The 17666-nt window shown below is 40.2% G+C and overlaps 1 protein-coding gene and 1 long non-coding RNA gene across 5 annotated transcripts in view; one reads left to right on the forward strand and one right to left on the reverse strand.

Moving 5' to 3' along the window:
• Positions 1-13912, forward strand: part of LOC123977025 — a 48587-nt gene extending 34675 nt beyond the window's left edge. The window contains exons 1-8 of one of the 4 annotated variants that reach the window (XM_046059475.1): positions 4925-5113; positions 7104-7322; positions 7994-8134; positions 9844-9999; positions 10083-10252; positions 11434-11568; positions 12445-12582; positions 12856-13912. In XM_046059475.1, coding sequence (XP_045915431.1) covers positions 7118-7322; positions 7994-8134; positions 9844-9999; positions 10083-10252; positions 11434-11568; positions 12445-12582; positions 12856-13074 — 1164 coding nt within the window. In that variant the 5' untranslated portion in view covers positions 4925-5113; positions 7104-7117 and the 3' untranslated portion in view covers positions 13075-13912. Of the gene's footprint in view, positions 1-4924; positions 5114-7103; positions 7323-7993; positions 8135-9843; positions 10000-10082; positions 10253-11433; positions 11569-12444; positions 12583-12855 lie in introns of those variants that run through there. The other 3 variants (XR_006826505.1, XM_046059476.1, XM_046059474.1) reach the window with 3 other exon arrangements.
• On the reverse strand, positions 4068-12174 carry LOC123977026. Its single transcript, XR_006826506.1, has 4 exons — positions 12124-12174; positions 7983-8169; positions 7095-7237; positions 4068-4840 (listed from the first exon to the last, which is right to left on the reverse strand). It is a non-coding gene; the product is annotated as an uncharacterized LOC123977026 (long non-coding RNA).
• Positions 13913-17666: the final 3754 nt, after the last annotated feature.

Genomic DNA, 17666 nt, shown 5'->3' on the forward strand with positions numbered 1-17666 from the left:
CTATGTCCCCAAACTGCTCTTCCCTCTGTCAAATCTCCTTCCTCTCTTCCCACCTTTGCTATACCTGTACTTTTCTCCTCCCCTTCTCCCTCTCCTTCCTCCCCTCTTCTCCCTCCCCTCTCCTCCCTCCCCCAGCATGGCCGTGCCGAGTTTTCCTGGGAAGGAATCAATGTAAGTCTCCTTGTTTAAATCTCCTTCTTTCCACTCCCCAAATGTCCTCTTCTAGTCATTTTCCTCTCCATCACTCAACCACTACCTGAGTTTGGGCTTTGAGTACATAAGTTGACATCCTGCTTGTTTATCCTTCCTTCCTGCCTCCTTTTGACACTCTCTCTCTCTTATCTCTCTCTCCCACTCCCTCTCTCTTATCCCAGAGTTTTTATTTTTCTCCCCTTAAACTCTCCCTCCCATCCGTATCCTCTCTTGGCCCTCTGCTAATCTACTGTACTGCAAGCTTCATATATATACAGAGTCACAGATAACAGGCTGTAATAAGCTTATCTTATCCATAGCTCAAGCCTTCATACAAGTCCCAGTTTTTAGCGAAAGCAATGCATGATGAAGTGCATCGCTACTGACCTGTTTCTGTACCTTCAGCAGAATGTATTTACACAATGTGAATTTTGTTGACTCAAACATGCTTAGAGGCAAATAATCTCACAAAGACACACTTCTGTTTCAAGCAACAGAGGTCTGGAGAAATGTTCTTATAGTATTACTGAATTCTTCAGTACTTAATGGTTTTCAAGCCAGGTGGACCAAGTTTGCGTTGCTAGTTTAGGTGAAATGCTAACAAATGTGTTGTTTTATCAAACTTGTCTGACAGCCTGTCATGCTTTGCATTAGAGAAAAACTTTCATCCATAGCAATGCATCAAAGCCCTGGATGAAATATATCGTAAAACTTCAATTAAAAGCCCGGGCTTTTATTTGCTTAAAGCACTAAACTCACCCTGCTTATATATGGAACAGGATTCTATGTGGGACAGGCCTTTAATTCCTTTCCCATGCAGGTAAATCTGAATAAAGATACCGTGGAGCATACTGTCTCCATAAAATGAACTAAATGATTAAATTGTGGAGAATCTAACCGATCTAACGATGTGTAGCAATGTCCATAATGGTTTAAACATTTATATCGGCATGCACCATCTAAGCAGCTTAGAATTAGCTCAAGCAGGTGACCCGGTAGGCTTAAAGAGGTTTGATACGTCCAAAGAACGTACCAGGCCAGTAAAAAGGAACAGGCGTCTAATTGGGACAAATTGAAGTTTTACGATGCATACATATCATCCCTTAAACCAAGGGAAGGCTTCTGCCTGTTTTTCAGTGACCATAAATACATTGTTAGTGTTTGATTTAATATAAATACATTGATTTAATAAAAATCTTAAAATTTAGGGGAACGAGGAGTCTTGTTTTCATGTTGTTTTTACCTGTCGTTGTTCTGTGCTGTTGGGTTGTACTTCATGTATTTCCGTGTGTCACTGGTGTGTGATGATGTGTCTCTTCCCTGTGATATAAAGTGCTGTGAAAAAGAACAAAGTCTAACTAACTAACTAACTATGAAGCTAACAGTAGCTACCAACAGCAGACCACTGAGCAGATCAATGTCATGCTCAGATGTTTTACAGGTTTAAATAATATCGAGAGCCCACAATGCTGCTGCACTAATTGTTTACATTTCTCTACAACTCTGTTGTTTACACATTTGTGTGACTGTACAAGACTGAAAAGCACAAAGGGAATATGAGAAAGAAAAAATATGTGGTTACTTCTGCTTGTGTTGCACTTTAGGATGAACACAAGACTAATGGAGGGGAAATACATGATTATGGATTACTATAATAACTATACCTGTATGCCTGCAGACGTACGGGCTGCTGTGTCATTACACCATGTTGCTGTTACATGCAAATGATACACAGCAGATAACACTTGGATGATACTCCACTTGTACACCACAGGGGGACCAGATAATATCAGTTTGCCTTTACACTGTAATTAATGCACTTTAACTAAAAATATTACATAACATCTATCACGCAGTCCCCAATGTAATATAGGTCCACATGTTTCCCCTACTATTTCCCACTGTAATTAGCTGTTGGGAGGACCTCATTAAGAGCCAGGCTCTGTCTCTGTTTTCATTAGTCTGCTGGTTAGTTCGCCATGAGCAGTGGCACCAGGAAGTACAGGAGAAATCACAAAAGCGTGAGCAATTTTCTCCTCTGTGTGGCTAGTGTCTTATATCCTCAAACACAAAAACAAGGCCCTGGAGATGTTGAATATGTTTATGAATCAATTTAACTTTAAATATCACACACTTTTCACAGATGCTGTATGAACCGATGGTATTTATGAAGACGGAGGGGGTCACGTGTCGCTTCATATTAATGCCTGTATTTCACATGAGCTCCTAGTTTTTTTTCCACTCAAAGGGTGGAGATAACCAAGGGCATTTGAGATGCAGGAAGGCAGAGTAAGAGAGACTGTTAAAGTGGAGAGTGCAGGTTTAAGCCTCTGTCTCTGCCCTGAAGAAAAATCCTTCAGCAAAACAATCAAAACATTCTCTCATTATCATATAAACATCTCCTCCTAAAATGTTCCTCTATGAATAAATAAATCTCTTGTCCCCTGTTTCCTTTATTTACCCATCAAATATTAGAGCTGAATAAGTAGTAACTTTACATATTACTAGTGAAAACAATATATCCATCAGTAATTGGTCCAGATCATCAAGTTTTACATGATGATTTTGTGCCAATTACTGCTGTGCTCATGAAAAACTCCATTTAAATTGCTTTTGAATCACCACGTATACATCCATTTTCCTTTTAGCCACAGTATATCTATGATTCTCTTCAATCAATGATCCCTGTAAGCCATTTACAAAGTGTTCGAATAATTAACCCTCCTTTCTTATTCCCTCTATTGCAACCTCCCTTCTCTTCTTCTATCTCCCTCAAACTATTTTCTGAATCTTCAATCATCTGCTCTCTTCACCTTAATTTCTTTTATTGCATTTTCTCTTTCTTGCATTTATCTCTTATCTCTGTCATCTATTCTTATTTTGTCATTTTCCTTGTCACATTGCATTTTTTTCTATTTCTTTTATCTACATGCTCACTTCCTCCTGCATTCTCTCGTCCGCCCTCTCTGCTCCAACCACACCTCACCTCCCTCTCTCTTTAGTTGTCCATGGAGGACACTACTTCCATTCTGCCTCGTCTCAAGAGGAAGCCCGCCAACTCCTATGGGATCGGTGCCCTGGCTAAGTCCTCTCTGACAGGTGTGTCAGGTGTGTGTCTGTGCTGCTAGATGGTAAAACAGCCCCCATGTTGATTCCATTTGCTCCACAGAGGGCCAAGGGTGAAGTTGTTGTTGAGAACTGACAGGGGCTAAACTTCCTTTTCCTGTGTGTGTAAAAGATAATTTTTGATTTCTCTTAAGTGTGATATTCAGATGGTTATATGGTGCCAGGATAGTCTAGCAGCCAAATGATCAATGTGTGGTTTGGCGTAACAATAAGTAGTAGCGTTAGAGCAGCTACAAAATAAATGAGAGTAAATGGAGCATATAAACACACTGAAATGGTTCTCAACTTATCAGCACTGATTATGACAGTAATCTACTGAAATTTAAATCTGTCAGGTTTTACCAAACTACTCACTCCACTCTGCAGAATGAAGAAAAATGCACTTGTCGTGCCAACAATATTAATCATACAACACTATGCAAAGTTATCCATCCGGCCTTTCAAATAGATAGCAATAATAGTAAATGCCTGGTAGGTTACTCTGTGACGTGCATGTGTGGATATCTACAAATTGTATAGGCAGAAAAAAAACCTTTTGAGAGGTAAATTCCTTCCTCCAGGTTTTTTTCCCCACCTTTTAAGCCTTTAAACTCAATGATCTGTTACGTGAACCATCCCTCCTGGATTGTATTTCATAGTCTCACTGGTGATTGAAGCAACAGAGAACCTAATGTTGTGCTTTTTTGCTCTGGAGAAAACCAATTTAGAAGCCTGAAGCTCAATGTAAAAAATTACAAGTAAAGTAAGTAAGTAAGTAAAATTTATTCAATATAGCACCTTTCACAGAGCGAGTCACAAAGAGCTTTACAATGATAAAAAATAGCAACAATAAAAAACAATGGAGCAATCAGACATAAGCATCAAACATTATTAAACCATAAAAGGCATCAATCAATAGAATCAATGTATTTGTGTATATTAAAAAGGCGCATGAATAATCAAAATTCGGGCATTTTTAAAGTGAGGAGGATGCTAATATCACAACCTGGGCATTAAAATCTGGGTTAGTTTACCATTTAAGCTCTAGTCACGCTAGTCTACTGTTATCAAGACCTACTAATTAAGAAGCCAATCATTAACTAGCTGAATTTACAACATCAGAAAGGCCTTGGCCACAATTAATTAATTATCAGTCATATTTTGAATTATATTTCTAACATGTCCAACATCATTCGGGGGTTGTCACCCCCACAAAAAAAACTCAATTCTTACTCACTTCAACATTTCACACCTACACTGTAACAGGATATGAGGGGAGAGAGACAGAAAACAAAGGTCAAAAGAAAACTATCAAAAGATCCCTGGATCTGGCCAGGGGTCTTTTGATAGTATGCCTTAAACCATAGCAGCCAGTAGGATGACAAAGGCTCCACTTTGGCTAAACCCAACTAACTAAACAATTTTTGCATCCAGAGCAGCTCTTCCTTTGTGACTTGTTTTAAATAATAAACAATAATTCCTTTCATCTTCTTCTTTGACTTGTTTTCTGCACTGCTTGCAGGCCAGAGAATCATCTGACACACTTGGGGAAAAAAAACAGCAATTATCTTTTCACCTTTGCCATAAATGGCGTCTTTGGTAAATCAAAACTTGCCTCAACAGACAACTTCAATCTAGAGCAGGAGGAGGAGGAGGAGCTTGGAACCAACATGGCCGCCCCTGTGGGTGCCCCTTCCTATATCACTCCCTACTTTTCCTTCTTTTCCATTGATATCAACAGCAGACGTCAATGACAAACATTTCGCAGAGTCATTGATGGAAATTCAATCAGATATTTGATTTCAAAGAAACTAAAGTAAGTGACTTTACTTACTTTAATTACTCACTGAAGCATCTCCACAGGCGTGTTGGGTAATGTAGTGTATTTGTTATATGGCGCTGTGGCCCTATATTTGTGAAGTAGTGAATCTTTTGTGCAGTGTCGTGACTTCAAGTGGCTGGTGCCTCTTTTGTGCTATCTCGTGCTTTGTGCTTCAAACTCTAGTGCTCTGTGCGGTGTAGTGTTTTAAGTGTAGCACCTCAGTGTTTGTGCAAAAAGTGTTTTTTGTTGTGTCTGGTGCACTTAAATAATAATAATAAATCTCTTGGTGTCATTTAACAGTGTAAAGCATTATTTTTTGAGCCTCTGAATAGCCAAGACCCCAACACCCTCCCTCATCTGTCATACCCATTCTTTCATTCCTATTTCCATCCCCAATTAGACTCTGCAGGGAGTGTTTGATTTTCAAATGAGATTGGCTCTCTTTGTCTAAGGGGAAAACTGTTTCTATTTATAACTCAGCCTGTAACTTGCCCCCTGGACCGGGGGAGCAATTTCCGAAGCTCTGTCTCTGTTTATTCATGCCTGTTTGATTTTAATTTAATTTTTTATCGATCAGCCTCTCTGCAAGCATTTGACTCAGAGTATATGTCCCTAGTTTGAATCCTGTATTTGCATCTTAATTGGGCAGAGATTTGCCAGTGGACTCTTCTCAACGTTCTGTTTACACCCAAGGATTACTTTCCTCTGCCTCTCTCAGTCTCTGTAACACGTTTTTAATTAAGCAAAGTCTAATGAATCTCATTTATTCTGTTTACCAGGAGATGAGTAATGGCTTTAATAATTAATATGGGTTTGTCAGGATTTCAGCCGTCATCCTTGTCCTTTTCTGTTCAATTCAACAAACTCTAAGGACCACACAGGCAACCCTATCCATTTGTCACTATGGATAGCTCATGTCACCTGACCTCTGACCTGTTCACTCCTGTCCGTCACCTGACAAAGATGTAGGAGGTTTTTCAATGGTCTGCACTATTATGTAGCAGATTCATTAGTTCATTTATTTATTTGACTATTCTGGAATTACACATACAATGCTCAGTCACATAGTTATCTGAATATTTTACATTTAATTAGATCCCAGAGGTTTGATATGTTGAACTCAAAAAGCAAAACAAAGACATCTTTGTTTGGATGCCAAGTGGTCTGCAGACCATTTAGTTTTACAGAATTTGTTGGGTTCTAAGACTCAAGATGAAGACCAAACTAAATAGTAGAATACCTCTCTATGGTCTACTCAGTTTTTAGCAGAATCTCAACATATAGCAGTACATCAACACCTTAAAAAGGTGTTGATGTACTGTACTGTAGTCCTGTGATGTAATGTCTGCTGGGCAAGTTGATGAAGTTTGAAAGCAGTAGTGGTTTAAGGTTAGAGACAGGTGTAACAATCAGAAACAGCTGTATCAATATAACGCTAGGCAATGTTGGAGAAACTTGCAAGAGACAGCTAGATTTTCAAAGTATCCAACTGAACCCCCCCTACCCCCCCACATTTCCATGCGCAATGAGTGCACATGCCGGACCGAATGATTACAGTCCTGTGACAGCCACATATACCAGATTTTTTGTTCCATTTTTGTCTCAGAGCATTTGATTTATTGATTACTATCGGGATGTAAAAAGAATTTCAACAAACATAACACAAAATGCTTCTGAAATAAATTGCCAGCAGTAGCCAACCAGTAAAACTGACTCTCTGAATTCATCCATACCATACATTTATTAGCCCATTGCTATTATCTATTTTATCTTCATGTATTAAACAGTTTCCCAACAACATCACACATTTTTTCTCATTATCATTCTACTTCCCCCCCCCTGAGCCCCAGTTGGAGGTGTCGTCAACTGCAGAGGCCAGAAGTAGTTTTGACAGTGTTTGTGTGTGTGTGTGTCTGGTATGTGTGTGTGAATGTGTTTGTGTGTGCGCTGCTGGTCTACCCCTCCTGCTCCATACCTGCTGTAGGTGTGAGTCGCTCCATGAAGGACAAAGTGACCAAGCCCACTGCCATGGCTCAGGGTCGTGTTGCCCACATGATCGAGTGGCAGAGCTGGGGCACACCGTCTGCAGGGCCTCCGGGGGTCGCGGCACATGCCAACCTGCAGAGGGAAAAGGAGAGGAGGATGGAGAACGATGCTTACAGCGATCTTAGTGACGGCGAGAAGGAGGCTCGCTTTGCTGCAGGTGAGGGTACTAAATGTAAAGGTGCCACAGTGTCAGAAAAGTTTTCTTTAAATCATAAATACAATACAAACACAACATAGAAAACAGGAAGTAGAAACCAGTAGAAAACAAGCCCTGGTCATGTTGAGGATATAATAATATGTATCTTTATACTGCTCATAAATACAATACATTAATTGTAAAATGGTGACAAAGACAGTTTTAGATAACGTTTGATGGTACAAGGAAGACTTTCCCTGGTATCTTTTTCTTGAATATAAATTTTTGCTACACACTTCACTGAAGTTTGGAAAATCTAATTGGTTCTGGCCCATCTGGTATGTCTAGCAACATTTAATTGATCATTTTTGACAGCTATTTACTCACATATTAGTCTGCAACATTTATACATTTCCCGCTTGGAATAACCGCCGCCCACATCTCCTGTTTCTCTATGTTAATGATTATGGTTACCCCCTGTTTGTTTTTATTGCTAATTAACTTCTGTATTTGTTAGCAACGCTGGGACTGAGATTTGTTTTATGAACTGTATCAGTAATTGTGTTCCAGTAAGTCAAAAGATATTCATATTCATATTATTATTATTATTATTATTACTACATGCTACTGTTGCTAATATCAGTACTGCTGTATCTCAACAAGAATTGATTCTACTCTTACTCGCTCTTTAGGCATCATGCAGCAGTTTGCGATCTCTGAGGCGACTCTGTTTGGCTGGAACTCGATGGATGGGGAGAGTATGGGAGCCGGATCCAACCAGGGCAGCGTCGCTCACCTTAGTGAGGTCAACCAGGAGAGCATCACCAGCAGAGGTACTGCTACTACTGGAAAAGTCATAAACCTACAGCTAGATGTTAAATAATTAGTCATTTAGCTGACAGTTTTATCCAAAGCAACTTAGAACTGCTATATATATGTCAGAGGTATTGGGCTTAAGTGCTCAGGGACACATTGGTGAATGTCACAGCTGGACTCGATCCATCACCACCCTAAATGATATAAGGAAAGGGGATGATTCATTTGTGTTGTTGAAGCCATTTAAGCCTATGTGCCCAAACCAGTAATACAGTTACAGCAGAACTACAGATACTGCAGTGTCACTGTATACTTCAAATTTTGCTAAAAGTCTTTGGATCACGCAGTGAACTTATGTTTTCTATTATGCATAGATGCACAGTTTGGGAAAATTAGAGCCCAGTTGGAAACTAAAAACAGCCACGTCAGTTATTCTGCCAACCAGCTGTAAAGGACTTTTGGAGGACAGGCACACAGCTGCACATTTCTGCCTTTCACTGCTACCGGGCACTTACTCAGAAACATTCAAATGACAAATCCAGATGACAGCCTGTCATTTCTGAAATATCAGGACAAATTCTGATGGAGTGTCATAAGTGCACAGTGAAGAGAATTTACCCAAAATCTAAAAGACTAAAAGATAATTCAAATAAAGACATTTACACAGTGAAAAATCGAACACAAGATGATTTCACTTTACAGTTAACAGAACAAAAACAGTTTGGGGAAACACACTCATTTCCTGATTTGTTGTTTGAGCCTCAGGTGGTAAGATGCCTGCTTACTTTAGATGCACACAGGAGGATAAAGCAGAAAGAATGGAAGAGGGGAGAGCAATTTGCTCAGGTAAGATTAGTAAACCCCATCTGACCTCAAAGGAAAAGTATTATAATCTCATAAAAACCGAAACAGTTGTTTTCTCCCACCCTCTGTTTAAAAATAAGGATAAAATTCTGAAAATTCTGTGCTGCTTTCACTTGTACACAAAGAAACACTGTAAACTGTTTCTTTTTTAGTTCTTGCTGGTGTATAGCAAAGCAGAGCACTGTCCAACCCCTGAGGGACCCTGTAGGTTAGCACAAGGACTTAACCCTGGTCTCATTAACAACACCATATGGTCCTGCTCTGTGCTTTATCTAGCATGCAACACCAACACACATGTACAACACACACACACACTTAAAAAGCATTAGGACTGAAGGGATATTTCTCTTCCACAGTCTGATTGTTCTGCCCGCCTCCATGGGTTAAACTCTATAATAACAATACTGCTGCAGATAAGGTAATCATACCTGTAAGTTATTATAGTTTGTTACTTTGGATGAGGTTAGGTTTATCCCTGTTTATGGCTGCTAAACTATGCCTTTAATGTAAGAATCAGTGTTTCTTCTTGAGTCTTAAGGTTTTTTCCCCCAATCCTGCCCATACATGCTAAATAGTGATAGTTCTTAATTTAAAAATAAATGTATCTGCACAAATCATGCCATGCAAACTTTGTATCCTTGCCTTTCACTGAACAAGAAGAAAATGACTGAAAAGTCTTGAAATGGAATTGGGGAAAAAAGGAGAGAAATCTTGAAAGTTATTCTGCAGAATTTTGTTGTATTCTCTTCCAATTCTCTCCCCTCCTTTTTCACAATCCTCTATTTTACTCTTAAACTGTTTTAAACTGTAAAGAGTGTTTTCCTGTGTCTCACTCCTCCCACCTGTCTGTTTCCCCGTACAGACCAGATGCTCCACCACTCCTCTGCGGATGTCTGGCCTCACACCTACGTCTCACAGGGCCTGTACTGCCTGTCGTCTACAGACACATGGGACCCAATCACTAGCCAGCCATCGGGCGTGGCCTCACCTGCTGCAGGCTCCTACATCATGGCTGCTGGTGAGGATTAAATCATTGCTCTTACTCTGTGTCTCAACACTTGGCTGTGTCTCTGAGCGCTAAGTGTTATATGGTTGTTCCAGGTGGCAGCAGTGGAGCTGGGGGTACACCTGGTGAGGGGTATGAGGGGACAGTAGGCGGTTACCTTCAGCAGCACCAGGCTCATTTCACTCTGCAGCAGCACAACCAACTCCAACAGCTCCAACATATTCACCATTACCAGCAGCAACAGCTTCTGCAGTACCAACAACAGGTCAGTGGTACTAAGACTGTTCATTTATGGCACTAACAAAGCTAAACAAGCAGCATTAAAAAAAAGACTCAGGTTAGGTTCAGGTCAATTAGGTTAATCATTTTTCCTCCAAAATGTAAAAGCTAATTGAAGTTTGTTGTAAAGTATATAAATGTAATTCTTGAGACATTGTTACTGGCACTGTTGAATGTGTCTCTGTTGTTGGCACCAATACTAACATGCTGTATACACACGACATGTATGTACTTCTTGACTGATTAGACTGAGACAATTAGATGAAAGTATAAACGTGCCCAAAAACAATTTTAAAGGACAGGCTTCACTTCCTGTAAACTGGTTGGATGTGTAGGCTGTGTGGCTTTTATTGGTGTGAATCAGCTGCAGACTTCCATGGTTCTGCAAATGAAGTGAGTCATGATGAACTGTGACACCCAAAGACTTTTTCTGCTTCGTTGGCTGCTCTTGCATTGGTATATCTCAGAGCTCATTACACAACTAAGGGTTATAAAATAATAACTTGAAAAGGTCAGGGACTGTGTCTTAAAAAAGGTGTACTGATCCGAGACCACAATGGAAATGAGCGTGCTAGCTTTACTGTGTGTATTATATGGCTTCCCTTGTGAAGGAAACTGGATAGATTGAATATTACATTACATTTATAATAAAGCTTTTCAATCAGCCAGTCAATTTTCTGTGCATAAGTCAATGAATAAGAGGCTGAGACATTTCCCCACTGTTCCCTGCAGCACCATCCCTGACTCATAATTTAAAGAGGCATTAAAAGTAGATGCAGACCATTATTAGTGACTAGAAGGAAGTGAAAAAACTGGCAAAAGTATCCTCCTCCTAAGTGTCTGGAAGAGACTGCTAAATGCTGGAAGAATAAAACTGCTTTGTCATTTGTTTTGGCATGACGAGGCTTTTAAACCCTCCCAGCTGAAATGTGTGGTGATGCGTAGCGCACCACAGCGCTGTTTTCCATTATTGAGCAGTTCTGGGATGTTTTGTAGTGGTTTGCAAAATTTTTTGTTCCAAACAAATGTTTTAAAATCAAAAATTGTGGCTACTGGCCAAGTAACTGTTGAGTCGATGGTATTGATTAACAACCAAATAGATTAAGCTTATTTTACAGAAAATCCTCATTAATTCTCTTTCCTTCCTTTTTCTATCTCTGAATACAGTCTATGGAGCACAGGCCACATAGTGCCTCCCATTCCCTCCAAGCCACTCCCAACAGCACCATCCACAGTCTCGGTCCTCCCACCCACCCTCGGCTAGCTGACCTGTGGGGAGCTGCACAGGTCGAGGCACACCACGTAGGCACTTAACCGCTGAATCCAAATGGTCAGACTGCAGACATTGCGGACTAGATCATAGTTTAATATATTCTGACAGGCTATGACAGGGATGCATGACTGTATGCAGTCACAGGCAAACAGGACTGATATCTCCATTTAGTCACTGTAACAGAATGAGTTAGACAGCATTGTTTTTGTATGAAGCTTGATCTTCTTTGATCCCATTTCTCAGGCATGTGTCATCAAAGGTGAAAAACTGAACTAATCATAGTAAACAAGCCTTTTGGGTCATTTTCTATCTTCATCTTGGCTATTTTTTTTATTTTTGTCTTCTGGATCTGGCTTTGTTTATATCAACAGGCATATTTAGCACACATCTGTAGTGCAGTGAATGATGGGAGAAACCGCCGGGGAAGTCGGCAAGGTTGGAGACAGGCTGGTAATCTGCATGCCAGCTTATAGCAGACCTGATGAATTTTGGACAATCCGCCCAGTCTTCAGAGTAGCATGCTGTAGTCCGCAAGTTTACAACCCTAAGCATTTGGATTCAGCATTGGTGTCTGTTGTACTTACCTAAGTATCTGTCTTTCTCTCTGATGTCCTACACAGGCAAACCAAGCTGTGTGTGTGTGTGTGTGTGTGTGTGTGTGTGTGGGGGGGGGTGCATATTCTGCTTGTCCATCTTCGTTACTTCCTTCCTTCTTTCCTTCCATCTTGTCTTCTTTGTCTGTTTCTTTCTCTCTGTGACTGCTATCAGGAACTGACATTGTGGAGTTGATTTTAGTTGATTAAATATGGTGAAATGCCAGTAGTCTGCTGACTCCTCTTCCAGTTTAAAATAAGTGAAACAAAAAAAAGACGTGCAATTAAATCAGCAAACTCAACTGGTTGCAGGTGGAGATCGTCGGGCAGCTGAGTGGACAGATGGCTGAAATGGTAGGAGGAGTGGTGGAGACAGTCGGAGAGGAGCCAGAGCCCGAGTCTGAGGGTATCCCTGAGCAGCATGAAGAGGAAGAGGAGGAGCTTACAAAGGTCGGTTACCCATATAACCAAAAACAAAGTCTTCTTTCAGCTGGAACAGCCCAAATCATTGGTTTCTGCTGCAATCAGAGTTTCCTTAAACTGATACATAAATGAAGGCAACAAATTAAAAAATGATTGGAAAGTCAGATGATATTAATGAGGACAACATGTAAACACTTGGCCTAATAAATAGGAAGGAAATAGTGAGTTACTTGTGACACAGCACTGCTGTAGCAACTGTCATAAATTGCCCTTTAAACATTTTATTTCTTGTCTTTACAGGTAGAAGAGGTAACATTAACCTTGGAGCCGGAGCCATGCTCTTTGACTCCGTCCCCGCTGAGGGAGGATGCCCCCTCAACCAGAGGTTCAAGCCCAGCACAGACCGCTGAATCTGTCACGCAGAGCATACCGTTTGACGTCACACCCTGTATTGTCCAATTGCTGGAGAGGGACGAAGAGGCGGAGAAGGGCTCTATTGTTGTTGTTGCGACCAACTGAATCATAGGGCTGACAAAAACAGCAAATTAATTCTTCAATAATCAATCAAGCTATTCTATCCCAACCCCAACCCCCTCCACCTCCCAACTATTTACCCACTTCGAGTCCGAGGAAACGCGAGAACACTTTTTCAGAAGAAAACGTGGGATGTAATGTAAAAAAACTAAATGCTGAGAAGCTCCGCTAAGTTACTGCAAGAAATGTGACAATGGACACAAAATGTGACAATGGACACAAAGTTTGAGGCAGACAAGAGACTTCAAATCAGTGACTGCTAAAAACAAGCTATGAGGATAAGATGGATTCACAAAACATTTGGACCAACTGGACCAAAGAAACAGGACTGAAATCAAACAGTTGGCAATCAGATGGATATGAAATTCTCAAAAAAAAAAGAATTGTAGTAGAAGGTAGGAGAAGAAGACTGCAATACAACAAACATGGACACAACAACAATTAGGTCAAACAATATTTGCAAATAATTCTGAGTGGTTCACACAAGAGGTAGGCATGTATCACATCTGGAAACTCCTGCAGGACCAGAAAATGTACCTGGTCACAGAGAAATGTTTGATTTGATAGTTATTGTATTTTGCTTTGATTGACAGCTTGTCTGAGCCCTAGCTGAGATGTTCTGATGAGGTAAACCCATTCCAGTCTGAGACTACGAGTGACCTGTGGCATCCACTTGGAGTCATTTGCAAACACATGATCTGGACACAACCAAAAAGAAAGTGCATGCTTTTTAACGGTGACCTAGCCCTAAACAGTATAATACAGTATTCAAAGTAATAATATATTAAATTGCTTTTTCTAATAAAAGAAAAAATCCAATAAACTGATATGTATTTGTATGAATGTCAGACTGTATGTATGTATGAATGTAGCTTTGTCTGTGTGTAAAATATATATATTCTGGAAACAGATTTTTCTTGGTGCTGTTCTGTTCTACCATATGTTGCAAAGTGTACACATTCACAGCTTCAGTAAGTTAATGCATTTCTTTAGCATTACATTTATTCATTTAGCTGACGCTTTTATCCAAAGCGACTTACAATAACTATATGTCAGAGGTCGTACGCCTCTGGAGCAACTAGGGGTTAAGTGTCTTGCTCAGGGACACATGGTGGATATGTCACAGTGGGGAATTGAGCGTGGGTCTCTCACACCATAGGCATGTGCCTTATCCACTGCTCCATCACCATCCCCAAATAGCACCTAACATACTTAACCAAACCTTAAAACTAGACTTAAGCTAAACTTAACCCCAAAACCAAAACTTAATTATAAAAACAGCCTATTTAAGAGATGAGTTGGCTGGCTTGTCTGCCTGCGAAGAGAGCAGCTGCACACACGCCACTTAGATCGCGTTGTGGGTTGCCAGGTTGCAGTGACAGATGGGTTTAAATTGACTAACTGGCAACGTGGGTGATATCAGACAAACATGCAAAACGTGGATCTGTGGTATGACGAATATTCATAATGAAGTTTGAGGGAGCCTGTGTAAATTTATGGGAGTTACTTGGGAGAAACAACTAATGGGAGGGCATCAGGAAACCACCTTGAAATATAGGAGAAAGCCAGGAAAAACTGGAAGATAGTGATGGTGGTTGGAAAACTGAGCAGTCCATGGCATTCAGATAAAGTTGCTTATCAAGCCAGCCACTGGTATTTAGCCTAAGCATACAATAAAGATATAAGACGGGGTCAAGCCACCGAGTAAAAGATTTAAAGGCCCCTTAAAGATATGTTAGGGGAGGGTAAGGGAATGGTGATTGATGGCAACACAGCCAGATACCCACTGCAGAACCAAATGATAGATCAAAACATTACAAATACTGGGCTTCCATGATAAGACCCAACCTTTAGCACAATTTCTTGTGTACCTATAGGTTCATAGGCTTATAACTAGGCTTATTTTATCCTGTTCCTAACCAAGTCTTCACAGTCAAACAGCTAAAACGTCATCACTTTCCAAAGTAATCCTCCCTCTCATTGTAAAATTCAAACATGTTCTCAAAAGTATTGGACACAGATACAATACAATAAAACCCACACACACAGTGTAAAACTAACAATAAGTATACACACATATGATGAAAAGATGAACAAAGAAATGCAAAGAACGGGCATTACCTAAATGTCCTGCTGTATATTTTGCAAACCGCAGTGTGAAGGTCAGAGGTTTTCTTCATAGAGCTGAGATAGTTTTCTTGTAGTCATCAATTCCACTAAAACACTAGCTGTTCTGACACCACAACAGCCTCATTCATTAAAACGGGCCATGTAGACTTCAATATTGTCTGGAGGCAAAGAAGTGCCCTTGTGCTTTGCTATTATCCTTCTGAGTTCTTTTAGAAGATTTCTGTGTGTGTTTGGCTGTTGTGTTTTCGTTTTGCAAAGTCAGCAGCAAGCAGTGTGTTTTTGTGAATGCTATTTCAAAAACATTAAAATACATTTTAATAAGAAAATCAATGCTGCGTGATAGAAGAAATCCTTGAAAGCAACATGCTTTAGTTACTTTTTATGAATGTGAAAGTTGAGTTGTGTGTTGTTGTAAGTTCAAAGGCTGCAAAATGAAATCTTGAAAAGATTCTTCCTACAGCTGCTGGAGAGGACGATTCACTCACACTCCAGCAATCAAGTCCCACAATATCCCTGACTTCGGTGATAGTCATCCTGTCCTCTGTCCTCTTGTTGCTCAGAGATGTCATCCTGTAAATCTTTTAATGTCCAAGCACATGCACATCTGAAGAGTTTAAAAAAAGACACCTGACTGGAGGAAATGAGGGACACCCCAAAATTAAAGTCAGCTTTTTGAGTTGTTCTGTCAGATTGAAATAACTGACATGGAAGTCATGCTGTGTAATTACACACATTCACTTTAAATACACTACATGGACAAAAGTACTGGGACACCTACATATTAATTTTATAACATCCCATTCTTAAACCATGGGCATTAATATGGAGTTGCTCCTCCCTTTGCAGCTAAAGCAGCTTCCTCTCTTCTAGGAAGGCTTTCTACAAGATTTTGGAGTCTGTGGAAGTTTTTACCCGTTCACCCTGAAGAGCATTTGTGAGGTCAGACACTGATGTTTGACACGAGGGCCTGGATCGCAATCTCCGTTTTAATTCATCCCTATGGTGTTCGATAGGGTTGAGGTCAGGGCTCATGGGGGACAGTCAAGTTCTTCAACACCAAACTGGGAAAACCATTTCCTTATGGAGCTGCTTTCTGCACGGGGACATCGTCATATTGAAAGAGGAAAAGGCCAAACACAAACTGATGAAGAACTGTTTTTCCTTAAGATTTCCCTTAAGAAAGACCACACCAAGAAAAAACAGCCACTGACAAAAGTATTGGGACAGTGTCTGGGTACTTTTGTCCATATATTCTACTTCTGTGGAGTCCATGCAAACCAGATAATTGAAAAGTTTTCTTGCAAAATAATATATAATAATTAATAGATAATTAGATAATTTCTCAAATCCATCACTACACAGTGGTCTATGCAAGAGCACTAACTAAATGTCTAAAATCATTACCAAAAAAATATCACAGGTAGATACAAAAATGTGTTAAGTGTTATGTTGCCAATTAAAAATACTTGACTATATGATAACATTTTAGCTGAAGCTTTTATCCAAAGTGACTTACAATTGCTATATACATGTCAGAGGTCACACGCCTCTGGAGGAAGTAGGGGTTAAGTGTCTTGCTCAGGGACACATTGGGGTCTCACAGGGGATTCGAACCCAGGTCTCTCACACCAAAGGCATGTGTCTTGTCCACTGCCCCATCACCACCCATCAACTTCAATTAATAGTCCGGGTGTCAGCCACTGAACTCTGCCTTTATTTGAGACATGCGTCTATATGGGACAGGCCTTTAATCCCTTGCACACAAAACTCTTGCTCAGCAAAGATAGGAAATAGGCTACTATAAAATCATTTATTTCAACCGGTATGAACATTAATTGTATTTTAAAAAAGGGTATTTTTTCGTTTCTTTGTTTACCATACCATAGTAAGTCTGAAGTGTTTATGTAAAATTAACTGAATGATTGAATTGTGGAGAATCTAGCCGATCTTACTACAGGTGCTGGTCATATAATTAGAATATCTCAAAAAGTTGATTTATTTCAGTAATTCCATTCAAAAAGTGAAACTTGAAGATACCTGGTACCACACTCTAATTAGCTAATTAACTCAAAACACCTGCAAAGGCCTTTAAATGGTCTCTCAGTCTAGTTCTGTAGGCTACATAATCATGGGGAAGACTGCTGACTTGACAGCTGTCCAAAAGACGACCATTGACACCTTGCACAAGGAGAGCAAGACACAAAAGGTCATTGCTAAAGAGGCTGGCTGTTCACAGAGCTCTGTGTCCAAGCACATTAATAGAGAGGTGAAGGGAAGGAAAAGATGTGGTAGAAAAAAGTGTCCAAGCAATAGGGATAACCGCACCCTGGAGAGGATTGTGAAACAAATCCCATTCAAAAATGTGGGGGAGATTCACAAAGAGTGGACTGCAGCTGGAGTCAGTGCTTCAAGAACCACCACGCACAGACGTATGCAAGACATGGGTT

The sequence above is a fragment of the Micropterus dolomieu genome, linkage group LG09 (assembly GCF_021292245.1).
Source record: "Micropterus dolomieu isolate WLL.071019.BEF.003 ecotype Adirondacks linkage group LG09, ASM2129224v1, whole genome shotgun sequence".
Lineage (NCBI taxonomy): Eukaryota > Metazoa > Chordata > Actinopteri > Centrarchiformes > Centrarchidae > Micropterus > Micropterus dolomieu.